At 46.1% G+C, this 27967-nt stretch overlaps 1 protein-coding gene across 5 annotated transcripts in view; it reads right to left on the bottom strand.

Annotated features, from left to right (window-relative positions):
• Window positions 1–5838: 5838 nt before the first annotated feature.
• The window catches only part of CHD2 (chromodomain helicase DNA binding protein 2), a 122673-nt gene continuing 100544 nt past the window's right edge, over window positions 5839–27967 (bottom strand). For 4 of the 5 annotated variants that reach the window (XM_011282738.4, XM_045058856.1, XM_019831922.3 and 1 more), the window contains 5 exons: window positions 25208–25386; window positions 23177–23276; window positions 20717–20930; window positions 13885–14131; window positions 5839–9357 (listed from right to left, as the gene is read on the bottom strand). In XM_011282738.4, coding sequence (XP_011281040.3) covers window positions 9024–9357; window positions 13885–14131; window positions 20717–20930; window positions 23177–23276; window positions 25208–25386 — 1074 coding nt within the window. In that variant the 3' untranslated portion in view covers window positions 5839–9023. Of the gene's footprint in view, window positions 9358–13884; window positions 14132–20308; window positions 20598–20716; window positions 20931–23176; window positions 23277–25207; window positions 25387–27967 lie in introns of those variants that run through there. The other variant, XR_002158103.3, reaches the window with a different exon arrangement.

Below are 27967 nucleotides of genomic sequence, written 5' to 3'. Positions count from 1 at the left end.
GTCCCATCATGGTCTGGGCTTGGGGGATCCATTTGTTTATTCCACATAATAATCACTGAGGCCCTATGGGGTGTCGGCACGAGGCTCCATGTTGGGGATCGAGCAGTGCAGTTGACCCCAGCAGATGAATGTGCCTGCCCGAGCGGGACCGACTTCTTGAGAGAGAGGCAGACAGTGCACGAGTTAGTTTGCTGTGAGCAGAGCAGGGAAGGGAGTGCAGAATGGCCACGGGGATGATACACTGGTTCTCCCCACTTGTTACTCCTCTGTCCCCGAGCCAGTCACACATGGCTTCTGAGCCTGCTCATCGATAACAGGGGGAAGGTTAGGGCTGAGTCCCGGGGCCTGCAGGAATAAGATGACACCAGTGGGACAGTACTTGGGTGACAGTAGGGGAAGCCATTGAAGGAGGCAGTGACAAGGTGGCCCTGAGAGGTGGGGGGAGCTGGCGTGCAGTCTGAGCTCCACCCCTCACTAGACGTGTGATCTTGGGCACATTTTCTAAAGTCTCGGGGCCTCGTGATGCTCAACTGGAAAATGGGGATAAATCCTGCCTCCTAGCATTTTCATGAGGATGTGATTCTAAAAATACAATAAAGCAGGGGCGGCCGGGTGGCTCAGTGAAGCATCTGACTCTCGGCTCAGGTTGTGATCGCACGGTTTGTGAGTTTGAGCCCCGCGTGGGGCTCGCGGCTGTCAGCACAGAGCCGGCTTTGGATCCTCTGTCCCCCTCTCTCTCTGCCCCTCCCCGTTCATGTTCTCTCTCTCTCTCTCAAAAATAAATAAACATTAAAAAAATACAATCAAGCAAAGGGGCCTGGAGCCTGACACCCAGTAGCCATCTGCAGACGGTGGCTTTTGCTCTCACAGGCACATCCCATGGGGCTGCTTCATTTACTCTTAAGTTCAGGTCACAAACAGCTCAAGGTTCCCAAACATATGTGACATGCAGACCCCTTCCGGGAGCTAGTGTTTCTCCAGTCCCCCCATGGCTGGAGTTTTTATAATTCATGAGGCTAGGTATAAATTCTTAATTGTAATAAACTGTAATTATAGCTCCTTTCAACTATAAATCCAGACACACTTACCAATCAAGCCCAAACCAAACGCAAACAAATCGCATTAAATTGCAGTGATGAATGACACTGTTTTGCGGACGCCGAGTGGGCCCTCTTCGTGTGACGAAGGTGGGGTTGTCTGGCCCCTGTCATTGTTGCCAGGCAGTGACTCCGGACCCCGCCTTCTTTTCACTCTTCAGACCCCGTCGAACTTGTTGCCTTGTGTCCCCCTGTCCACCTGGTAAGTAGCACTGACCGCTTTGTGCCAATGTAACACCAGAGTCCTGGGTTCCTTTCTTCTCCCCATTCTTCCAGATCATCCAGGATTCGCTTAGATTAATTCTTTAAAATGTTCACCAAGGGGCACCTGGGTGGCTCAGTTGGTTAAGCGTTGACTCTTGATTTCAGCAGGTCATGATCTCATGGTCATGGGATCGAGCCCCACATCCGGCTCTGCACTGAGCCCTCTCTCTCTCTCTCTCTCTCTCTCTCGGCCCGTCCCCCTGTTTGAGCTCTCTCTCTCTCTCAAAGTATTTTTTGTAAATGTTCATCAAAAGGAAAACAGGAAAATTTTAAATTCTTCCAGGTATCTCTAAGAACGATCCGCCCCATCATACGTCTGTAGGCCCCAAGTTTGGGAAACACCAAGCCAGTGTGCAGTCCAGAGGGAATTAGCTAATCTGATTACTATTTGTACCCGCTGGCAGAGCAGGCCTCAGAGAGGATTTCAGGGAAGGAAAGAACGCTCTGGGGCAGTGGGGACACAGTGACGTGTGGGATGGGGCTCAGAGGAGGCCCACAGGCTCTGTGGTGAGGCTCCCTGAAATGTGGGAAGAGGAGCCAGGGAGGCCCACAGAGGCTTCATCTCTAGGCTCTCGGAGGCAGGGAGGGCCAAGGTGTGGGCTTGACCCCAGGACAAGTTACCAGGCTTAGGCGGGGCCACGCCGAGGACCCCGAGCCTCGAGGAGTTGGCCACAGTAATGATGGTCCACCTTGCACTGTCCTTAGCACGTGCCAGGCACTGCTCCCCCATCAGGTTTGGGTGGAACTATTCCCTCTGAAGGTTAACACCTGGCCCAGCTCGCGACAGCGGGGGGCGGTGAACCCTGACTTGAAGGTGGACGGTGTCTCCGGAGCCCATGCTCTCAGCTCAGCTGCCGCCGGGGCCCTGGGTCTCCTCGCTGGGACTGAGGTCCCTCTTGTGTGAGCCCACTCGGCTTTGCTCCTGCTGCCGCCGCCTTCACACCTTCCTGCCTCCTCACCCTTCTGCCTGCCGCACAGAGTCCCCGGCCAGGGCCTGGGCTAAGGCAGCTGGGGCCATGGAGCCAGCCCCCTGCCCCAGCGGAGCCATCCCAGACCCTGCCCCACTGAAACAGTACCACGGTGGCTGGTGAACTTCCTCTCCTTACTACCCGCTCTGGCTATCACCCTTTTAGATTCAGCTCCCTGAAGGTTTGGCTGGCTGCAGGCAGGGGGCTCCAAGAGACGGGGACGTTCCGAGTGGCCAGCAAGGGCAGGTCGTAGAGGGCTTCGGACCCAAGCCAGGGAGCTTGCGGCTAAGGTGAAGGTTACACACAGGGAGCAGCAGAGTGATGCCTGGGCCTTGCGGCTCAGGACGTCCCTCTGGCGGCTGCACGGAGGGGTGGGGGAAGAGAGTCTGGACCCGGAAGGGGCAGGAAGGAGCCTGTGTATCCCGGAACAATCGCTGGACATGTCAGTACATTCGGGGCTGGCTGGTGGGGAGAGAGCCCCCCCCCCCGCCCGTGCTGGCTGAGAGGCCTTGGCGCCACTGGCCAGCACTGCCCCCTGCTTGTGGAGCAGGTGAGGCTGGCTTCTTCCTGCAGCCTCTCCTCTTCCCCATCCCCTGTCACGCTTCCTGCGGGGATGAGGTGGCTCCACGTCTCTGGCTCCAGCGTGGGTTCCGCAGCCAAGGGAGGCGGCCCACCAGGGCGGAGAAACGACGGTAAGCCTCCCCGGGGGGGGGGGGGGGGGGGGTTCTGTAAATGTAGGTGTTGGCAGTGAGGCAGGCTGTTTGTGGAAATCTTCTGCCCCCTGCAGGAAGATTCTAGAACCACATTCACTCAGGACCCTCGGTCAGGGAATGAACGGGGAACTACCGCTCACTTTCCAAATACAACTCGGGCCCCAGGTCTGGTGGCATGAGGGGTCTCTGAGGAGCCTCAGGATGTTCCAAGGCCGCCCTCCGACACTGATGATGGCCACCAAGCCGTCTCCCTCACCCCCCCACAGGCTGGTATTCTCCAACAGGGAGGCTCAGAGAGCTAGAGAGTAAGCCCAAGAATGCCAGTTGGTTCAGACCCAGCTCTGCCCACTTCCTACACGCACGCCTTCCCCGCCTCCTCTGGGCTCCTCTACCACCACCTGTTCCTGCTCCCATGTCCCGGCACTGAAGTGACATTTTGTCCTCTTATTGTTGGGCTAGGTGTGCCTCACCACCTCTCCGTTGAAGAGGGTGGGGCCCTCATCCTGCTTCACTCTGCGTGCGTCCCCACCTTTTAGAACAGGGCCTGGCCCACAGGAGATGCTCAAGATCTTGGTCGAGGGACAAACTTTCTCTCTAGTGACTGTCCCGTCCCCATCGGACTGTGAGCTCCCTGCAGGGCCTTGCTATTGGGGTCCAGTCTCCCCCTAGAGCAAGGCCTCTTCCTGGGCCCCTCTGATGAGCTGGTCCTGGGCTGACGGCTGCTGGGGCAGAACGCTAAGCTGGGTCTGCCCAGCAAGTGCCCTCCACGGTGTCCCCATCTTCCCCCACCTCCCAGCAGGGACTGATGAGCACTATGTCCCTCTGGGCAGCTTTAAGGGTTTACAAACCTTCACCTTTTCCACTGTGTGAGCTTCTCACATCTAGAAGCTGCCTTCCTGGTGTGCAAATGAGGATGTGGATGCGGAGGCCATCTGCCCAGCTGCACACAGGGCGGGGCCCCCACGGAGACAACACACTGACCTTCCTGCCAGCCCCTTTAGACCATCGAGGTCCCCTCTCCCCCCCGCCAAAGCCACCATGGTGCACGTGATCGGCAAGGACTGAGTTTCAGCAAGGACAGCCCCCTTTGGGGTCACACACGCACACAAAATTTAGGAAGATACCGTGTGCGAACACTCCATGAGGCAGCTGGCCCCAAGAAGTAGATAACCCTATTTCTGAGGTGAGAAGGCTGCCTGTAGGGCAGATGTGCCATGTTCCCACCTAAGGCCAGATCACATGGCCACAGAACCGACCGGGAAACTCCCAGACGTCAAGCCTGGGACAGGGTGCCCCATGCACCACGAGGGCCCAGGTTGCTACGGGATGAAGAGCTTTTATTCACTCGGGCTCTGTCCCTTTCCCAAATCACCTAGCAGAACAGACAGCGGAGGCAGGTTGGGAGGCGACGGGCTGAGTGGCATTCCAGCCTCAGAATGTGACGGGCAGGGGGTTGGGGGGACCCCGACACAGCGAAGGCACAGCCTCTGGTGGCAAACCCGGTCCTGCTCCTTTAAAGAGCCACAGGTCGGCATCCGGAGTCCAGACTGGTCTGGCAGCCCGCGGGGCCTTGTGTTTCAGTAAGTGACCTTTCAGTCGGTGCTAATTGAGGAGGGCTTGCCTTCATGCCAGACACTCGAGGCCCCGCCAGGGAGGAGGGAGGGGGCCTTGCGCCTGCTTCTTCCAGTAAAAGGCAGGCTTCTTGGCAGCGGTCGGTGTAGAAGCCGCGTTGCTATTGTAAATCCTGAGCTGATTATTGCAGTGCTTGTTCTTAAAAGTTTCCCAAAGATGTTCCAGCCGAGCTGTGAGTTGCAACACGATTGTTGAGTTGTTTATCGGCAGGAGGAGCCCTCAACTCTTCTTTTGAGTCTTGGACTCAAGAACTCTTGTGCACCAAATATCCCAGCCTCTCCCTCCCGCACAGGACAGGCTGAGGGAGGGCCCCCGCGGCCGGTCTCCCGGGTTGAGAGTCCCAACCGGGGAGTTAACTGAGCGAACGTTAGGGGTTTATTGGGTATCAAGAATAAGGAGGTTCGAGAAGACTAGGAGTTTGGTTTTGAAATCCCCCTAAGCATTAGCAAAACCCCTTGGGTCTGGCAACCTTCTCCAGCTCCTACTCAGACGGGATCTCCACCCGAGGGCTGGGCCACCCCTCCTGTCTGGGCCTCGTAGGAGCCGGGCCTGCCCCTGTGCCAAATTGCTAGAGTTAACATTCGTGTCAGTGTTTCCATTATAAAATGCCTTTTTCCCTCTGCATGAATATATAACCCAACTGTTAAATCACCCTCACTGCTGTGGACTGGCAGACACTGTGTTTTCACTTCCTCTGGATGGAAGGGGAGCTACAGGACCCTGTCTGGATGACACAGGTCTTCAAAATGCACCTTCCAGGTCTCCAGGGCCCCTTCTCCGGCACAACCAACGTGGGAAAGGGTGGGCCGCTCTGCTCCACCAGGGACTGTCACTGGTCCGGGTAATCCCGTCAGATGCGGGGAGCTGCCCAGCCAGGGACCACTACCCTTGGCAGTGGCCACGCAGGGAAAACCTCCGGAACCTGTGTGTGAGGGTCCTAGACCCAGCAACACGCTGGTGCTGGTAGGAAGAACACTGCAACTTCAAAAGGCTCCATTTCACAAGCTGTCGAACAGGTCAAATGACCCGGCAGCCAGGGGAAGGGAGCTGGACGCGGATCTGGTCACGTTTCACGCCGATGCAACGCAATGCAACGTGTCCGCCCAATTCTAAAAATCCTTAGTAACACTGTTTAATATACAAGAATCAAAAGTACAGCAGTTGTACAATGTAGGAAAATTTAATACATACTATATAAACAACATTATTTACATCAGAAATCACTAGGACAGTGGCATTTTTCACAAATATAAATTAATTACTGTTTAGTCAACAGGTTTGAAAAGTCCACAATTTTACAATAAAGAAAAACCATCTGTCCCCAAACGAGTGGGGTCAGATGGACTAAAGCAGCCTGGACCCTTGGCCTGGCTCTCTCCGCCTGACACTGCGGCCCTCAGACGAGCCCGGAAGACCACCAGTGCTGGGCCCCGGGCCACCATTCCTGCTGACGAGTGGATTTTGGTCTGTAGGATTCCAGTGTCCCCGTGTGAATTCGTAACCGAATCGCGTGTGCACCACACATCCTGATATAGCTCTCAGCCATCAGGCTAGAGTGCCTGCAGCACGATGCGAGAAGTGTCCTGGCTTCCCGTGAAAGGGCCAACGCAAGGACTAGGAGAGAGGGGGACCAGGGGCCGTAAGATGGGGCTCTGCAGAGGGCCTGGCGGCTTCTCTCCAGCATCTCCGAAAGACCGCAGTGATGCCTGGGGCTCTCACCGCACCCCTTCCCAGGGCTGTGGGATACCATGCTAACCCTTGTTCCACACTCAGACTTCAGGTGATGCCAACTCCCCTCTTCCTCAACCCCTGCAGTCTCCACCCAATTACTGAATCTTTCAAAGCTAGGCTCTGTGATATCACCCTCACAGGTTCCTGGGGTACTTTATCCTATCCACAAGGGAGAGAATTCCTATCTGTGCAAATCTGTTTTTGATAAAAGCATACAATATTCATACTGATTTAGGTCAGTGAGGAAATGCCTCCTTTTTCCTGACTCTTTAAACATACCTCAACACCTAAAATAGATGCTTTTATGGGGATACTGTAATTTTATAATCAATTTAACACTGATCTGGCTAATATTGCCTTTTGCTACATCATATGGCACAGTAAGTCCTGAATGTAAACAAAAGGAAGTTCCTTTTTCTTCATGATGAGACATCTTTGGGAATAACTCACATCTCCTATCAACTTCAGAGGAAAAAACACCCTGATGAGTATTGAAACACAGGGCCTCCAGTGACTTTCCTGGCTTCCCAGGGGACACAGCCTGACTTCCCTCCCACAGGGGAAGACATCCTGGGGCTCATCCCTCCCTCCCTTCCTCCCACCACAGGAAGGGACAAGCCAACCTAGCCCTCCTCTTTGGCCTGGGCAAGAAAGACACAGGGTAGTGTCAGCAAGAAGTTAAGCTGGTGGAGGCCACAGCAGACACCCTCTTCTCTCCCAAGCAGTCACAGCATGTGCCCAGTGGAGTGGCTGTGGCCAGAGGCTCCCAGGCATTCTTTGGGCCGTGGTCCAGGGCATGTTCACCGGATACGAGCCCACGGTGAACAATCCCAGTCCCGAGAGGAGATAAATAAGGAAGGGGCAGACCTACTAAGCTCCCAACATAAGCTGTGAGGACCCAGACTCTCACGTGGAACTCACGCCCGGCCAGCCCCACGAGGCTGCGTGCGATGACCCACCAAAGCCACATCTGCTTCCCTAGGGCGAGCTGACTTGGGAACTTCTCAGTAAAGGCAATAATGGTGCTGCCCAGGTTACCAGCAAGTAAGCGATAACAGTTTTATGAAGTCCTCACAGGTCAGTTCAGGGAGTTTAACCCTGTGCACACCCAATGGAAAGGTGGTCACCAGCTCTGAGCCTGGACGCATATAGGCACAGTGTAGGTTCAAGTCAGTTATTCCACCTAGAAAGGCCTTTGGACAGTCAAACAATACTGGCAAGCTATATTTAAAGGGAATAAAATGGAAGGCCCGGTATCCGTAAAATGTAAAATGAAAGGAGCCTGATTAATTGGTACAAGTGACTCGCCTTCCCACTTCTGACTCTGTTCAACCCGAGTAGGACTCTTACTGTCTGCAGCTCAGTCCCCTGTCCTCGGAGGCTTCCTATTTTGGAAAAACTTTACCTTAGGTGTACGCCTTATTTGATCTCATTCTCAAAACAATGGAGTTCAATTCTAACCATCTCCGACTGGGAGTGGGAGCCTGTTCCCAACAGGGACCCAGACTTCATCTGTCCACCCGCCCTGTGGCGTCAGGAGTTGCATGTTCTGTGCAGTCTACTTCTTCAAGCTGTGCGAAGGGACCTGAAGTAACGAGTGTGGCTGCAAACGCTGACCTGGCGCAACACTGAAGCCCCGCCCCCCCCTCCCCCGGGGAAGCATGCCTGCCACCCACACACCTGCCTGGGCGCGCGCTTGCAGCAAGCTTCCCCTCCTCTCCGGGCCCTGCCCTCAGACCGCTCATCCCAGGAATCAGAACCCCACCGGGGATTCCGGGTCCCTGGCCACACCGCCCCTCTAGCCCCTCTCTCACCCCTCTCACCCCACTCCCAGCCAAGGAAGACCCACGCCAGCTCCAACGCTGCCGAAAACTCACAGTACGCACAAGTCAGCCAGATGGGCCCGACTCTCCCCTGGACCAGGGCAAAGGAGACCCGCTCAGGAGACCGAACCTCTGAAATGTCCAGATAGTGTGGGAAAGGTTAGTGTTGTAGGGAAGGGGCCACTGTGGAAGCTGCTCCCCACCAGCCCCTGCACCAAAGGCATCACAAAGAGGCCCAAGTGTATGGTTCTCCCAAGAACACATGTGAGGAGTGTACCTGCTCCCCTTCAAGTCTTACGAGGCGACACCCACGCCCCGCCCCGTCAGCAGCATCCGTCACATCACAGTGAAGCAGATCACGCGTGGCCCAGCAGGTCCCGTCAACCTTCACACACACGCTCCTTCCCAGCCCACTGCACATGGGCCCAGAGCACACGGACCCAGCAACAAAATCCTCGTGACTCTGAGATCCCTTCTTCCTTCACTGGGGAAACACAGCCCACGAAGCTGGGACGCAAAAGTCACGTCTTCCTCCTAGCACTCCTCGCAGTGGGAGGCCAGGACCAGGCTGGAATGGGAGGGGGTGTCAAAGTGCAGGAGTGGCGACCCAAACCCAAGCTGGACCAAGTGAAAGGCCCCCCGCTCCTTGAGGTGCTCCTTCCACCGGCGAGCTGACAGCAGCAGCATGTCCAGAAACTCCACTCACTGGTCTAGATAACTGGCTCCTACTGGATCAGACCAAAAATATCCAGGTGCTTAATGACTCTTGCTCTCCCCTTCATTCCCAGCTGTCCTTTATGTTTTCCGAACATTCCAGTTATAATCTGGGTTGTTTTTCTGTTCTAGTGATCTCTCCAAAGGAGACCTGTGATCCAGGGGTGACTTGGAATCGTGGGGAGATTTCTGAGAAGGGGGCGAGCGAGGGTCTGAGACGGCGGGGTGCAGGGGGGGCAGGGGTTGTTTATACTCCCCCAGTTTGTCTGTGTGGAAAGAGCGGTAATGGTCCGAGGGTCCCTGGCCATGATAGCCCACAGGGGGGCGGTGATCAGACATTCGTCGGAAATCCTGCTGGTGGTAATTTTGAGGCCGAAATTCATCGGCTCTCCTCCGCTTGGAGTCATGATGGTGCCTGAAACAGAGACACAAGGCTTAGCTGACAGCTCAAGCCCGCCCCCTCCTCCTCGCCCACCTGGCTCACCCTCACGCGCTCATACCCAAGGACCCTTCCAAAGGACTCAGAGTTCACAAATGTTCACATTACTAGGAATCAAAAACAAACAAACAAACAAAGAAAAAACAACAAAAGTAATAACAAAGGGCTATTTTACACTTATTGGCCAATCCTACCCTACAAAATGACATACACCTCAAGTCTGCAATGAAACAAGGACACCCTTGAATCACTGGAGGTTCTGTAAAGATACACTCCCTTCAGGAAAACTGGCCAGACCTACAAACATTTTCATATTCTTTGACCTGGCCTGAGGGGAAAAAGAGCCACAGACATTATTCGAGAAGTTAAAAGTAACAGCAAAAGCCACAATCAACCCAAACATCCAACAATAAATGAAGAGTTAAATAAAGTATTTAATAAATTGACTCCATGTAAAGAATAGTAAAATTTTTACTTAGCACCACAGTAAACTGCTTGTTATCTTATTAAAAGAAAATTGGTACAAGTCAACAACAAAAAGACAAACAACCCAATTCAAAAACGGGGAAAGGACTGAAACAAACATTTCTCCAAAGATCTACAAATGGCCACTAAGCACATGAAAAGACGCTCAACATCTTTAAAGAATATTAATCATCAGGGAAATGCAAATCAAGCCACAAGGAGCTACTTACCTGATTCACACTCACTAGGATGGTCATGTTGAACACACACACACACACACACACACACACACACACACACACACACACACAGAAAGGAAGTGTTGGCAAAGATGTGGGAAAATTGCAACTCTCATACGATGCTAGTAGGAATGTAAAATGTTTCAGCCACTGTGGAAAACAGGTGGTTTCTAAGAAGCCAAATGTAGAATTCCCATACAACTAACAATTACCTCTTGGGTATAGACCCAAAAGAACTGAAAACAGGTATTCCAACAAATAATTTTGCGCTCATGTTCATAGCAGCACTATGTACAATGGCCAAAGGTGGAAACAATTCAAATGTCCATCAATGAATGGATGAACAAACGGTGGTATATATATACAATGGAATATTACTCAGCCACAAAAAGAAATGAAGTACTACAATGCAAGCTACAGTGTGGATGAGACTCAAGCATTATGCTAAGTGTCCAAAGAAGCCAGTCACAAAAGGCCACATCTTGCTTGATTTCATTTATACAAAATATCCAAGACAAGTAAATCCATAAAAACAAAATACAGATTGGTGATTATCTGGAGCTGCAGAGATAGAATGGAGTGACTGCTTCAGGGTCATGGGGTTTTCTTCAGGACAATGAAAGCATCTGGAACTTAACACCAGCGGTGGTTGCACAACATTGTGGATGTATTAAAGGTCACTGAATTGTTTGCTTTAAAACAGTTCATTCAGTTTATGTGAATTTTCCCCTCATTAAACAAAAGAGAGAGAGCTGGTGACTTCAACTTCCAGTCAAGGTGGAATACGGGGAACTAGACTCACCCTCCTACCTGAAACAAGCAGAAAGGGACAAAAAATGGTTTTAAAGATACCAGATGTCCATTAACAAAGAACAGCGATTCCCTGAGGGATGGAAAACTAGTGAGATGAGGCTTGTAACAACCCCACTCATTGCCCTGAGACAGTTTCCAGGCCTCAGCACAGGGAAGGGGAGACGTCAGGGGGCAGAACCAAGGCAGCTGGAGCTCACAGGATGGAATGCAAAAGAGAATTCTGCACACAGAAAGAAGTTCAAAGACCTGCAAAGGGTTCCCCTTGGGTATTCAATTGAGCACTATAAAGTGTGTACATGTGAAGAAACTATCCAAGGCCAGGAAAAGAACCACCCAGAAGATTAGAGGTACAACGGCCCTGTTCTCACCAGCCACACCAAAAAGCCTCAAGCTTCAAGGGACATCAGTGGAGTACAACAAAGTGTTCTTACCCTAGTGAGGGGGAACAATTAGACTGCCAGAGCATTGTTCTCATTCTGACAAATCTTAACAGCAAGAGCTGAAAGAATCAAACTGCCTCTAGATAACCTATTTCTCAGAACAGAGTTCCAGAATATTTATAGGAATACAAAATATCCAGCACTCAGTGAGGCATCTAATCAAAAATTACTAGGTATGGAAAAAAGAGGAAGGACCATAATGAGGAGATAAGTTAAGCAGCTGCAACTAATCCAAATGGTAGAATCAGACAACAATGATATAAAAACTATTTTTTTTATATTTAAAAGGAGAACTATCATCTTTGAGAGCTGCTGCTTTTACTTTTATTTCATTTTATTTATTTGTTTTAGAGAGAGTGGTGGGGGAGGAGCAGAAAGAGAAAGAAGTTTGTTTTTTTAATTTTTTTAATGTTTATTTATTTTTGAGAGACAGAGAGTGAGTGGCAGATGGGCAGAGAGAGAGGGAAACACAGAATCCGAAGCAGGCTCCAGGTTCCGAGCTATCAGCACAGAGCCCCTGACACAGTGCTGGAACCCACGAACTGCAAGATCATGACCTGAGCCAAAGTCAGATGCTCAACCAACTGAGCCACCCAGGCACCCCTAGAGAGAATCTTAATCTTAAGCAGGCTCTACACAGAGCATGGAGCCCGACAAGGGGATTGATCCCACGACCCTGGGATCATGACCTGAGCTGAATCAAGAGTCGGACACGCAACCAAGTCGCCCAGGTGCCCTAAAAACTATTTTTAAACTGTATTCCAGATTTCAAAAGGTTAGAAAGATTTAAGTTAAAAAAAAAAAAAAAAAAAAAAAAAAGCTCAAATACAACTTCTAGAAATACAACTATAATGTATGAAATGGAAAATATATTGTATGGGGCTCAAGGCAGGTTAGACATTGAAAAAGAAAATCTTGGTGAACTTGTAGACACAGCCAACAGAAACTATCCGACTGAGACAGAAAGAAAACAAAAATTAAAAAAAATAAGCAGAGCATTAGTGAGCTGTGACAGCAATCAATGCAAACAGCTTAATACAGGTTTAAGTGGGATCTCCACAGGAGATGAGGGAGGTAGGACAGGAAAAACACTGATGATGGTTAAAAAAAAAAAAATCTTCCTAATTTGATAGGAAAGACAAACCCACAAATCCAAGTTCAACACTTCCCAAGCAAAACAAACATGAGGAAAAATACAGCAGGATGCAGCACTACAACCAAATGGCTAAAAACCAGTAATGAAGGAAAAAAGACATGTTTTATAAAGATGACAGATTTTCCATCAGAAACAGGACAGAAGAGGAACATCTTTAAAGTACGGAAAGTGTTAACCTGGGAATTTATACCCAGCAAAGTATCTTTCACAAATGAAGGCAAACTAAAGACTCTCTCAGACATACAAATGCTGAAAGAATTTATCCCCAGCAGACCCATACTAAAATAAAAGTCCTTTGGGCAGAAAAAGAGTGATGCTGAATAGAAATACAGATCTACACAAAGAAACGTAGGGCAAATGCCCACTGGAGCCACACAAGATGATACAGAAGGGTGGGGGCAAAGGGGTTCAGTTGAAACCTCCTCTAAAGGAGACAGCTGCTACTTGGCTATATAATGTGTTACCAGATCCTCCAAAAAGGGAGATGCTGAATATGAAATTTTCCAAATTTAAATTCAAGTCCAAGCAAAGCATGTTGTTAGCCTAAGAAAAGCCAAAGTTGCTGTGAGGTTAAAATATAGTCAAGTCCTATTCTAGGAAGAATACAGAAAACTTTAGCCCTTCCTATGTACTTGGTAACTCTCCCAAGTTACAATCTTGGCTCATTAATGATGGTGTATAGTTGTAGACAGGGTAAAACTTCACAAGTCTTTCACCCCTAAACTGTGGACTGGTGGCAGGCAAGGTCCACAGGCTGGGACCCATCTCAGGATCCCTGCTACCCAGTGTATCTGAGAGCCTCACATCAAGCTCAATAATTCTGGTCGTGGACTCTAATGTTTCAAGGCTACCACTTTCCTACATTTCCACAGAAGAAGACACAAAACTCTTTTCCTGTACAAGTAGAAGGATAAAACTGCAAATGGCTCCCTATGACCCAGAGAACACAACTTAAGACCTATAATCTGGCATTCAAGGCCTTCTTACTATCCAATGTGTCCATCTTCTGGACTTCCCTCTCCGGATGCTCACCCTTGGCCTCGGCCTGTGATACCCATTCCCTTTCTGTTTAGCAGACTCTTCAAGGCCCAAATCAACAATCAGCAACTTCTTCTCTGCCTCAGTCCTCAGGAAAAACTCAAAACCTCTACTTTCAATCATCCACTTAGCACACCATATCAGCTGTCTACACCGTGATTCCTCCCCAACACCCTGAGGATGTCCTGATGGCAAAAACATTGGTTCAGACTAGGGACCATGACTGGCACAGGATGAGATGTTCAGTGAACATTTAATAAGTACATTAATGTGTATGTCACTTTATCTCTTCCCCTTAACCAGTGAGACTCCTGGCAGAGGTCGGCCTGGTGTCTCGGGACCTTCTGCCTACCTGTCATAATAATCTCTGTGTCCCCTGTGGTCTCGGTCGCTACTGTACTGGTCATAAGGTCTTTTCCTGGACAGATTGTTGGGTCTGTAGCTCCCAGAGCGGTGGGCGTCCATGTGTCGCCGGTCCCCATAATGGTGGTCCTTGTACCAGTGCTGCTCATACTGGTGGTGCCGGTCACTACCCCACGGAGGATTGCTGTTGCCACCACCATAGTTGAACTTTCTTTCCCTCTGCCAGTCTCCTCGATCTGCAGGAAAAGAAAGAACAGTTTCATGACTTCAAAACACGGCTGAATTTCACATCCACTGAAGTTTAAACTCAAAGGCTGACATGTTATATAAATAGACATTAAATTTCCTCCTTCCTAGCCTTTTTGCTGCTGGTAAACATACCAGTAATGAGTCCCAACCTTCTCTCCCTCAACTTTTAAGGCAAAAGAAAACTCACTGCTTTTCTCCTTATGAAATCATAAAAATTACTGCTTTTTCTTTTCCATGCCTCTTTACCCTCCAATCTGGGGCAGGCCCTTAAAATCAGATTTCACTCAAAAAAAACCCAGAAACAAAAAACAAAAAAAACCCTAAACATTAATTCAGAAAACAGAACTGCTGAGTTTCATAGCCATAAAGTGGTATCTTCTGTTTACACATCTCAACTTTATTTACCCACTGCTACAGATAACATGGTCAGCCAGTGCCTGGTCTCTGAAAATGTTTCCAGGCTATTCATACTGATTCTACTACTACTTTTTCCCAGCCCACATCAAGGAGATAAACCTCCTCCTATAAAAAGTGAATCCTCTAACGTTGGATTTGGATCAATAACTAACTCTCAAAGGTAGGGCCAAACTGATACCTGTTTCAGCTTCTATAGCCTCCCTTTTCCTTCAGAAGAATCACACTTATTTTAATCAGAAAGGCAGTAAACACATAAAAGTCCAGGAATGGAGGCTATAGTGGGTTTAAGTGTGACCCCCAAAATGTATGTCCACTCAGAATCTGTAAGTGACTTTACTGGGAAACTGGGTCTTTGCATATGCAATTAAGGATTTTGAGATGAGATCATCTTAGATTTAGGTTGGGCCCTAAATCCAACGACAGATATTCTTCTAAGAGAAAGGCAGAGGGAGGTCTGAGACAAGGAGACACTAGAGATGGAGGCAGAGACGGGAAGAACGCAACCAGAAGTCAAGGAGCAACGAGGGTTGCTGGTGGCCACTACAAGCCAGGAGAGAGGCAGGGACCAGATCCTCCCCCACATCTCCCAGAGAGAGACAACCCGACCGACACTCAGTGCAGACTTCTGGCCTCCAAAAGTGTGTAAAAATACATTTCCCAGTTTGTGGCGCCTTAGGAAACTGGGACACAGGCTTACCCAGAAGAACTACGTGGACTCATGGGAAATTCGTCTTCTATCTACAACTATATTAACACCAAAAATAAGCCACCAAGTAGATACCCCTCTACTCATGCTGCCGGTCTTCTAAATACTTTTCTACAGAGCCAAAGAATAATGAAGGAACCTGACAGCTTAGGAACTGATAATACACTCAGCCAGTGGCTTAAATTCCCTGCTGCTCTGGTTGTGGATCAGGCCAGAGGACCAAGAAGTAAAAAAACTTTAACTATTCAACCTAATAACTTAACAGACAACAACAAAAAGAGACACCTTCACAACATGAAAACCAATCACTTGGCAATGGCTTCAAATGGAAAGTAGTATTTCAAATGGGGTGTCAGTGTCTGCGGTATCATGGAGAGGCTTACAAATCAAGCCAACTCATTTATTTCCAGAGGAACTGAACAGTGCTTTTCTTTCTTCTTGAACCCATCATGAGGTAGGTCGCTGTTAGGAAGTACTGAGTTATTTAGCAGATGGGTGAAGAATCCAAGACTTAAATAAAAGACTACAGTGATATAAGAAGAGTTCTTTCAAAGGATCAGAATACAAAATCAGTGACATCACACGAATAACACAAAACCAGTCTGATCCCAGGAAGAAGTCAATACAGATAATACAATCAGATCTACGAACATGGATATATCTCGCTCGCTCTCCCTCTCACTCTCATCCTCCCTCTCTCTCTCTTCCTCTCGAGAGGAATTACTCTTGTAGAGTAATTACCTTTTGTCCCCCTGCATCAAATGGGGATCAATTAACTCAGAACTACTTAGATTTGTAACATTAGAAGACCTGGCACTTGTGCTTCCAGGCAATTCAGGGTAGCTTACAGCAGAATTACGCTCCGCCAAGGACAGTAAGAAAGGCCAGATAAACAAAAATTACCTGTTTGAGGACATCAAAGAGTAGACAGGGCATTCAGGACTAGACTAGAAGGCATTAAGACTGAAGAGCAGAAAACCTTAGAGAGGTAAGGTGACCGCTGTAGTCATTGGGGAGGCCTGTGATTCTGAGCAGAGGCAAGGAGCTGAATGAACATCTGAGCTTTTACCAGCACAAGCTGAGCCTTCGGTGGTCTTTCTAGGCTAGAGGGACATGGCAGACTTGAAGGGCTCAAACACACATCCAGTCTTCCCTTAAGATAAGTGCTGAATCTGCAGGGAGCAGAAGGCTGAAGACCTAAGCCTCAGAAGAGCAGAGCAGTCCAGGTAGTCTCATGGTGCTGAGAAAACCAAGATTCGAGTCTAGGGCCTGCAGAAGATGAGGGGCAGAAAATGCTCCAGGCCCTCTGCTGAGCACTCTGAAGACCTAAGCCCCAGGAACAGGGGAGCCCAGAGGCAGACTAGACGACTAGACCAGAATGATCGCCTTACACTCCATGTGCCCTTGGGGAGGAAAGAATGAATCCTCTCTAGGAAAGCAACACCACCTGAAGCTTCCATGATTTTTTTTTCAAGTAGGCTCCACACCCTGCATGGAGCCTGGCATGGTGCTTGAACTTACGACGCTGAGATCAGACCTGAACCGAGATCAAGAATTGGATGCTTGACTGACTGAGCCACCCAGGTGCTCCTGGAGCTTCCACAATTTTTAAAACATACGTTCCCCCACTTAATCAAAAATAACTAGGCATGCCAAAGACAGAACTATATGGATGAAAACGAAGAAAAATAAAACACACAACAGAAAATGATTCACAAGAATTGAGATACTGGACTTAGCAAAGATTTTTAAATAACTGTTAATTCGTATGCTCAAAAACAGAGGAAAAGATGAAGAAAATCAAGTTTTCTAAAAGCTTGAGAATTTTACCAGAAGAATGAAATGTATTTTTCAAAAGAAATCAAATGGAAATCCTAAAACTGAAGTTTAGAAAGAAATGTACACTTCATTAAGATTATTATGGAATATTTGATTCTTTGCAAAATCCTATACTAGGACTTCTATGTATGCTATATATATAGTGTGTGTTTTCACAACTTTCTCGATACTAATTCAAACACAGTATTGTTCTGAATAAGCATTCAAAACAGTATTCAAACATACACTACAGAAAATGTTTGATGGTTCCTCAAAAAATTAAATTAGAATTACCACATAACCCAGCAATTCCCCTACTAGGTATATACCCAAAAGAACTGAAAATAGGTACTCAAAAGTAACTTACACACAGATTTTCACAGCAGTACTATTCACAATAGCCAAAAAGTAAAAACAACCCCAACAGATGAATGGATAACAGACTGTGGTGTGTACCCACACAATGCGAGGTTATTCAGCCACAGGAAGGAGTGAGGTACTGATACCCATTACAACACAGACAGACCTACAAAACCACATTGAGATACCACCTCACGCCTGTCACAATGGCTAAAATTAGCAACTCAAGAAACAACACATGTTGGCGAGGATGTGGAGTAAGGGGAATCCTCTTGCACTGTTGGTGAGAATGCAAACTGGTGCAGCCACCCTGGAAAAGTGTGGAGGTTCCTCAAAAGCTTAAAAATAGAACTACTCTATGACCCAGCAATTGCACTACTAGGAATTTATCCAAAGGATACAGGTGTCATTTGAAGGGGCACATGCACCCCAATGTTTATAGCAGTGCTTTCAACAATAGTCAAATTATGGAAAGAGCGCAAATGTCCACTGACTGATGAGTGGATAAAGAAGATGTGGTACATACATTCACAATGGAATACTACTCGATGATGAAAAAGAATGAAATCTTGCCATCTGCAACAACATGGATGGAACTGGAGGGTTTTATGCTAAGCAAAATAAGTCAGAGAAAGATACATATCATATGATATCACTCATATATGGAATTTGAGAAACTTAACAGATGACCATAGGGAAAGGGAAAGAGAAATAAGAACAGAGAGGGAAGCAAACCATATAAATACAGAGAACAAACTGAGGGTTGATGGGGTAGGGGGTTGGGGGGCATGGGGAAAATGGGTGATGGGCATTGAGGAGGGCACTTGTTGGAACGAGCACTGGGTGTCATATGTAAGAGATGAATCACAGAAATCTACTCCTGAAGACAAGACTACACTGTGTGTTAACTAACTTGAGAATAAACTAAAAAAAAAAAAAAAAAATACATTAAGAATAATGAACTATTAAAAAAAAACAACATACAAAACAGCCAAAAAACAAATAATCCAGTGAAGAAATGGGCAAAGACATGAATAGACACTTCTCCAAAAAAGACATCCAGATGGCCAACCAACACATGAAAAAATGCTCCACATCACTCATCATCAGGGAAATACAAATCAAAACCACAATGAGATACCACCTTACACCTGTCAGAATGGCTCACATTAACAACTCAGGCAACAACAGATGTTGGTGAGGATGTGGAGAAAGAGGATCTCTTTTGCACTGTTGGTGGGAATGCAAGCTGGTGCAGCCACTCTGGAAAATAGTATGGAGGTTTCTCAAAAAACTAAAAACAGAACTACCCTACGACCCAGCAATTGCACTGTTAGGCATTTATCCAAGGGATACAGGTATGCTGTTTCAAAGGGACACATGCACCCCCATGTTTATAGCAGCACTATCCATAATAACCAAAGTATGGAAAGAGCTCAAATGTCCATCGATGGATGAATGTGGTATATATATATATACAATGGAGTATTACTCGGCAATCAAAAAGAATGAAATCTTGCCATTTGCAACTACGTGGATGGAACTGGAGGGTATTATGTTAAGTGAAATTAGTCAGAGAAAGACAAAAATCATATGACTTCACTCATGAGGACTTTAAGAGACAAAACAGATGAACATAAGGGAAGGGAAACAAAAATAATATAAAAACAGGGAGGGGGACAAAAGAGACTCGTACATATGGAGAACAGACTGAGGGTTGCTGGAGGGGTTGTGGGAGGGGGGGATGGGCTAAATGGGTAAGGGGCATTAAGGAATCTACTCCTGAAATCATTGCTTCACTATATACTAATTTGGATGTAAGTTTTTAAAAATAAAAAATAAAGTTAAATTATAAAAACAAACAAAAAAACATAAACCTTGAAAACAGAAGTCAGACACACATAGTATGATTCCATTAATATGCAATGTCCAAAATACATGAATCCAGATAGACAGGATACAGACTGGGGACTGCGGAGGCTGAGAAGAAGGAATGGGGACAAACTGTCTCCTGGATGTGGGATTTCCATTTGAGGTGATGGAAATGTTTTGCAACTAAGATAGAAGTGGTGGTTGCACAACACTCTGAGTGTACTAAATGCCATTGAATTGGGTATTTAAAATGGTAAAGTTTAACTTAAGATACAAAACAGGTGAATGTAAGGGAAGGGAAGCAAAAATAATATAAAAACAGGGAGGGGGACAAAACATAAGAGACTCTTAAATATACAGAACAAATTGAGGGTTGCTGGAGGGGTTATAGGTAGGGGGATCGGATAAACGGGTAAGGGGCATTAAGGAAGACACTTGTAGGGATGAGCACTGGGTGTTATAAATAGGGGATGAATCACTGGAATCTACTCCTGAAATCATTATTGCACTATATGCTAACTTGGATGTAAATTAAAAAATAAACAAATAAGTAGATAAATTTTAAAACTAAATGTCAAAAACAGGAAAAAAAAATGAATACATTTAAAAAGAAATAAAAAATAAAATGGTAAAATTTGTTATATGATTGTCACCTCAATAAATTTAAACACAGACATAGATTTTGTTGTTGATCTATAAAGTCAACTCATTCTTTTTAATAATTGATGATAATATTTAGAGTACAAATGTCCTCCCATTTATCCAATGATTCTCCTATTAATGGATATTCAAGTTATTTCCAACTTTTTGCCATTCTAAGACTGAATGGCATCCTCATACATACAGACAAGGGGCTTATGTATTTAAGATATTTGAGATTAATTCTTGGAAAGATTGTAGCAATTCACACTCTTAGCAATTTGTATGTATTTCACCCTTTTAACTTTTGTTGATCTGAATGGCCGAAAAAAAAAAAAATTGGTTAGCTTACCATTGCTTTAATTTACATTTCCCTAACAGCAATGCTGGCCATCTTGTCATATTGGCCATTTGAATTTCCTCTTCTGTATGAATTCCCAACTCCTAACCTTTGCCCATTTTTCTATTTGGTTATTCTTTTGTTACCAATTTACAAGGCTCTTTCAGTATTAGCAGTTTTAACCATGTGACTGTCCTATATAATGTAAATTGTTTCTCTCAGTCTGTCATTTGTTTATGATGGTGGCCATGTTCTTCTTAGAGCTGGAGCCTTTTGGATCTTTACTTCATGTGCTGTGTCACTAAGACAAAAGAAGACAGTAAAGTGTTGAAGGAGAATAAAGTACAAAGGTCTAGCTATTTTCGGAAAATACAATGATTCTTTTGGCATCTCTTTTTAAAACTCCACTTAATGGCCTACCTGCATTACTAAAGTGTCTCTTGTTGGGGTGATTATAGTTATCTCTTGGGTGTCCGTGCATCTGTGGGCCATGGGAGGCAGGCAAGTGAGGCTTCTGAGGGTGAAGGTTGTGTGGGGTGTGGGACTGAGATATCAGGGAGTCCCGGCTGGAGCCTGAGGCCTCTGGTCGAAATGGCTTCTTACCACCAATCACATCATCTTTCTTCTTTTGCTCCTGAGAATAAAAGGAAACCAAAGAATCTTAAGACCCCAGGCTGAATTCCCAAGAATAGTACAGAGGTCACCACCTCTAAGTATTCCCCTCTTGCCCCTCTTCTGGCTTCCAACCTGCCATCTACTATATTCTTATAAACCATGTTCATAAGTTTCCCTGAGCTCCCCCTGCTGCTCTGACAAGAAAGTCACGCTCGCCTGGCAAGTCACTGTAAGACTGTGTGCATGGGCTGCTGGGTGCCACTGCACAGGGCCCGCCCAGGACAGATGCCCAGGCTGTCAGCCTTCTCGGAGACTCATCTTGGACCATGTAAAAGTAGGAACACAACTTTCCTAGACTAACTAGAGCAAACAACCTCTGACTAGCCCAGTGGGAACTAGTTCCTACGCCAAAGTCATCAAGCTAAACATCTCAATGTTTATTTACTTCTTTACCACACAAGAAAATGTAATAGAAAAATAGTAGAAAATATAATAAGAACAGCAACAGCAAAAAATAATGTAAAGTGCCCTAAAATCTCACTACCAAAGAAATTAATGTCTGCGATTTGGTCCATATCTTTCTAAGCTTGTGTTTATATGTGTGTGTGTTATTTTTTTTTTTTAACAACAAAAATATTATTTGGTATTCTTCTTTCACTTAACACATTATGAAAATTTTCTCATGTAAACACTTACTTACACTATTGTATTATGGCCGAATAATATTCCCCAGCATGAATATATCATAATCCATTTAATCTATTTTTTATTGTTGGGCATTCAAGTCATTTCCACAATAAACATGTTTAAATCCTTAATTACCTCATTAAATTCTCAGAAGAACTGTTTTTGTCTTTTGACAAATCTGACTGAACTGTCCCTCCAGAAGGCTGTGATAGTGCACACCCCCAGCAGCAGGACCACTATTTTTGTTCAATATGCTAACTGCTGATACTTAGACTAACGTGGCCCCTTTACCATCGTGTGTTCAGCTATAAACCCTCATCGTAACTTTCACTCCCCACTACAGGGTCTTTCCCACTATTTCATTCCCTCCTCAGGCTTTTCCTGACTATCCTCGCAAACTTTTATAATGCTTAAAATTTACATTAACGTTTAATGATACTAGTATATTATCTCTATATATTACTACCATATCATATTCTTCTAAGTTATAAACTACTTGTGCATACTATTCTACAGTACAACACAATGTTAAGCATGTTAAGTTCATGCAACAAATACTTCTAAGCACCTTCGCTGTGCCCAGTACCTTTCCAGGCACTGAGGATATAGCAGAGGATGAGAAGCATAATATCTCTGCCTTTGAGGAGCTGACAGGTTAGTGGAGGAGGTATTAAATGTCCAGAGACTGGCTCTAAATGGCTGATTTGGGGGCCCTAAAGGGCTGATGTGGCAGGTCAGCAGATCTGTGAATGGGCATGTCTTCAAAATCAGCTAAGGCATTTATGTGCCCATCCCCCTATGCCACAGAAGGGAAGGAACTTCTGGGCACCTTCTCATGTTGGCTCCTTTACATGAGTAGCTGGGACGTTACATACAAACGCGGGAAGGAACACCAAGTATACGTGACCCAGAAAAGAACAAAACAAGTATTTTCTGCCCACATGACTTATCAAGAGCCACGTTTATAAGCTACCACAAGACGAGAGAATAAATGATTATGGGCATAAGAACACAGAGTAGGGGCGCTTGGGTGGCTCAGTTGGTTAAGCGTCTGACTTCGGCTCAGGTCATAATCTCACAGTCCATGAGTTCGAGCCCTGCGTCAGTCTCCATGCTGACAGCTTAGAGCCTAGAGCCTGCTTCAGACTGTGTCTACTTCTCTTTCTGCCCCTCACCCTCCCTTCCCTCCCTCCCTCCCTCTCTCTCTCACTCTCTTGCTCTCTCTCAAAAATAAAATTAAAAAAAAGAATGCAGGTAACAACACCTTGTCAGAATTTTAACACTCTGGTTCTAACAGATTGGCTATTTCAGCCACCGAGTCTGTCACTTTCACTACCAGTGCAGTGTGCTGAGAAAGCGCAGAGCTAAAACGGCATAAGAGCACACAATACAGGGAGGCAGGGCTGTGGTGGACCTGAACATCCGTCTGTGAGGGGAGGGCAGAGAACCAGGGACCCTTCTAGCACCAAAAGTATCATTCCATGACCATCTCCCCAGGGAAAAACAGTAACTAAGGAATTGCTCTGTGCAACTGGCTTTTATCTGTTAGTACGAATTAGGATTAAATTTGTATTTTACCTCCTCTTCTTGAGATCTTTTCTTATGAGCCATCTTGTACAATTTATGCAATTTTCGAGCATCAAATTCTGTAAACTTGGAAACAAAAATCCATAGGTTCCTAAAAAAAAAATAATAGTCCTAGTAAATTACAGAATTTTTAAAATAACTTTTTATTCTCTTTATGGATGGCAAGCTACTGAATTCTGCAATGGATACTCTCCAAGTGTAGAAATTAAGTAACAGGAACATTCTTTCAGGTCTGTGTTTCATTAACACTCCTTCAGATGCCGTGTCCACAGAGTTTGACTGAGGGGTCTGGAGACGAAGGCTCTGTTTCCGAGCTAAAATCCCTTATTTCACTGGCACTCAGGAAAGCCCTGGAGTCTTCCTCCACGTTCTGCACTTCCTGGATTCTGCCACCCAACCCGTCATTACCATCTTCCAGGTGGAGACCTCCATATACTCGGGCATCTCCGTGCTCCTGCCCCTTCTCCTCCCAGTTGTCACCACAAAGTCTATCCTTTCTTCCTGAAAACTCCCAAGAGGCGCCTCCACTGTAATTCCACCACATCCACCCCAGCAAGGCATTACAGTGAACAGGAGAGTGCTGGGCAAAACAGGTGTCTAGAACAAGGAGGCAGGGGTACTGGCAGTGAGCTGGAAAAGGAGTCTCACCTCTCTCCACACAATGAAGAGAAGAGTTTCGCCATGTCACGCCACCCACAGGAACCACGGGTTCCCTAAGTAGTAAACCTGCTGCATCAGGTGCAAAGCCATCGGTGGTCTTAACAAACTGTCTTTAAACCCTAAAAACCTCCCAGCCCCCCTTCTCACTGTCTCACTTTGAAGCCTTCGCCAAAGCCTGAAAACTCTCCTCATCTAAGCAAGTCCACCCTACCCATGCCCACTCGCCTGCCTCTCGGAAGAGTTTCCTCCGACTGCTCTTCTGCAGGCCCTTCCTCCTTCTCGAACACCTACCACACACATGGTCTCACAATCACCACTTCATAAAGGGCCGTCTCTTCTGAGTGGACAAAGACCTTCTTATGAACTACTGTTAGCCAGGACCACAGTACCTGGTACAATTAAACACAGACAGGCCCCAGGTCACGGGAGGAATCCTAGCTTCACAGACTATGTACTAGGATGACCTTTTGTTATCTTCCAACAGAGATTAAATTGGGTAGAAATACATCCCAGAGGCTAGCTAGGTACAGGAAGAAGCTGGTTAACAGTATAAAGGGGAATAAAAGTAACATTTGAAGCTTAATATCTTTTTAATGGGCGTGAAGCATGCTACAGATAGCATCATGGCGAAGTTTTCTTAAATCTATTTTTCACTCAAAACCAATCCACTGAGATTGGGCATATTATACCTAAATAATTATATTAACCATGAAGTATAGGAGTTCAAAGACTGTGGATTTTAGAGACTCAGTGTTACAATGATTTTTGAGGAAGACACTCCAGTTGTTTTTGTAAAATATCGTAAGTGAATATATAAATGAATATATACGAGCCATGATATGCCTTAAAAACTGAAGTTCTGTATTAAACTGTATTAATACAAATGACTACTAGCGTTCTTTTTAATTATCAGAGAGAATACAGAAATCACAGTTCTGGTGATTTTAACCTTTGCTTCACCTCGTGTGTTAGTAAAGAACTGACCAAATAGTTTTTATATCTGACTAGCAACCTGAGGTGGGTGAAGTAGTGAGACCAGATGATTTTTATCCCTTCCAGGCTTACAGACCAAGTCCTTGTTCTGAGAATAGGCCGGCCAGCAAATTCGGTACTACTGCTGTTCTCTTGTAAAATAATGACATCATCCTACCTATTTCAAAGACTGGTCTCAGTGGAATGACCTATTGCAGGAAAATGAAATTGAAGCCTGCAGGTATGTTGCCAATAGATGATTTTTATTGGGGGAAAGATTTTCATTAGGTGGTTATGTCACCCTTTATAAAACAAGAACAGATCCCCCCCCACACACACACACATACACTGTCAAATCAAACAAGGCATTCTGAGACCAAGGCCACTCACCTCCTCCACAGTTTGATGTGCTCCTGGTCTGAGTAGGCTTTAAGGCACTCGGCTATCCGGTCTCCGATTTTCAGCAGGCAATTTCGGGTATGCTCTAGCTGTTCCTGCACATTGAGCCCCTTGTCGGGTTTGTCCAGCTGTTTCAGTGCCTTTTTCACGGGCCTCATCCTCTCTTTGCACTGGAACAGGCCAACAGAGTAGAGATTTAAAACACTTGCAGCAAAGACACCTTGTCTTTGGTTCCTGTGCCCTAAATTCCCAGAGAAAACCCGGCCCACTCTCACGCCATGTTACCCTAGAGGAGGAATGGGTTAGAGTCAGGGGAACAAGTGTAAGTATTAAGTCAGGAAAACCTGAGGTGCAGGTCCCAACAGCATCTCTTAGAGTGAAGACCTCTACACCTTTCCTTTATTATAGCTCAAAATGCTTCTGTTTCCTCACCTGCAACAGGGGCATGATAATGCCTCTTAAGTCCATTATGAAGATCCGATGAGAAGCGAAATTACAGACCTAACCTAGAAACTTCTCACCACCATCTAAACTATCTAAAACTGCAGGATAAAATATTTACAAGTCCTTCAGGCTTATAAGAAACTACGTGGGTAGCTTCCAGATAAAGATGGTGGGCTAAACACCAGAATCATTTTCTCCTCCTGCCCAACTCCACTAACACAACAGTAAAGGGAGGGTCTTAAAAAGAGATAAGCCCAGGGGCGCCTGGGTGGCGCAGTCGGTTAAGCGTCTGACTTCAGCCAGGTCACGATCTCGCGGTCCGTGAGTTCGAGCCCCGCGTCGGGCTCTGGGCTGATGGCTCAGAGCCTGGAGCCTGTTTCCGATTCTGTGTCTCCCTCTCTCTCTGCCCCTCCCCCGTTCATGCTCTGTCTCTCTCTGTCCCAAAAATAAATAAATGTTGGAAGAAAAAAAAAAAAAAGAGATAAGCCCATAAAGACAAGGGAAAATGAGAGAGAAAACAAGAGCCACAAAATATTGGCAGCAAGGGAAATCACTCAACAGACCTAACAGGCGAACCAACCTGGTTTATACTACAAAATTCCCCCCAGAGTCTCTCTAGACACCTCTGCAAGTAGGAGAGGGTGGAAACTAAGGATTGGGTTTTTTCAACAATACTTAGAAGTAACTGATACCCAGAGTCACAAGAGACGCCCAAATCTCCAACTCTGCCCAGCAAAAGATGTGGAAGTTATTCTCTGGAGAGTATGAAGGAAAGGTCTCTGAACTGGGCTACATGGGCACAGCCAAGAGGCAAGGCTGCCGCACCGAAACAGGAGCATATGGACATATGCACACTAGATGAGCCATCACCTGGCCTTCTGCCTCCCAGACTCCAGAATGAAGACAGCCAGGCCTTCGCCCTCCACTCAGGAGATGGGAGGATTCTTCTCCACAAAATCTGACCATCTAAGAGGAGGAACTACACACTGGAAGCCTCCCAAAGCAGCAGCCCTACCACATCACCCATGGTGAGCACTCAAAGTTGATCAGGCTCCACCCACGTCAGATGGCTAGGCCCCTACTCCTAAATATGTGTGCAGACAATGATAACCAAGCCATTTGAAAAAATATCTAACATGAATGATGGAAAACAAGTTCAACAGAAATATAAAAACATTCAAGAGAACCATGAAGGGGTGGGGGTGGGGGGGGAGATCTGGGAAATAAAACATGACAAGAGAAGTAAAAAGCCTGAAAGAAATAATGTGAGGTATGCCCGGGTGGCTCAGTCGGTTAAGTATCCAACTCTTGATTTCGGCTCAGGTCAAGATCTTATGATCATGGGATTGAGCCCCGCATTAAGCCATGCTGGGTGTGGAGCCTGCTTAAGATTCTTTCTCTCCCTTCCTCTGCCTCTCTCCCCCACTTGTGCTCTCTCTCAAAAAAAAAAAAAGAAAAAAAGAAGAAGAAAAGACATAATGTGAGATAAAGTGAAGGGCATCTCCTAGAAAGTAGAATCTAAAAAGCAGAAATGGAAAATAAAAAAGGTAGTAATATTGGGAACCATCCCAAGAGTTCAATATCCAAAACAGAAAGTTCCATAAAGTTAAAACCAAGAATTAGGAGGAAATTACCACAAAATAATTCAAGAAAACTTTTTCGGACCCATAGAGAATGGTTGTCAACGGCTTACATACTTGGCACAACAAACTACTAAGGCACAAGATCATGACATTTCAGAATGATGAAAACCCCACAAACTTCTATCACTCTGTGATAATTCCTTCTGTTTACTTTTCAGAGTTATACCTCAATTTTAAGAAAAAGGACACAAAATAGAAAAGTGTACCACAACCTGGAAGATACCTAGAACAACTGTTATGAGTAACAAATTAGTATCATGAATGTATAAAGGGCACTATAGAAAAGGTAAGACCAAAAAAATTACCCTAAAATAGGCAAAGGATATGCACAGGCAATTCATTAGAAACATGAATGCCTAACAGATACGAAAACAAGTGTTCACCTACGCCACTGATCAATAGTTCATACTTCTCAGATAAGCAAAAATTAGGAAGTCAGAAATTACCAAGTGTTTCTAAGACTGGGAAGCAACTAGAACTCAAGTTCACTGTGAAAAGGAGTGTATAAATCTCCCTAATTGCTTTCAAGGTTAATTCAAGAGTACCTAGGAAAGTGATGGGTGTGCATGCAAGCCCTAGGAAGACCCAGAACTAGAGAAACGTCTGCATGTGTAAATGAAATTATTTACATTTTTCGGGGCGCCCGGGTGGCTCAGTTGGTTGA

The sequence above is a fragment of the Felis catus genome, chromosome B3, assembly GCF_018350175.1.
Source record: "Felis catus isolate Fca126 chromosome B3, F.catus_Fca126_mat1.0, whole genome shotgun sequence".
NCBI lineage: Eukaryota > Metazoa > Chordata > Mammalia > Carnivora > Felidae > Felis > Felis catus.
This window is presented reverse-complemented; position numbering and strand designations above follow the sequence as displayed.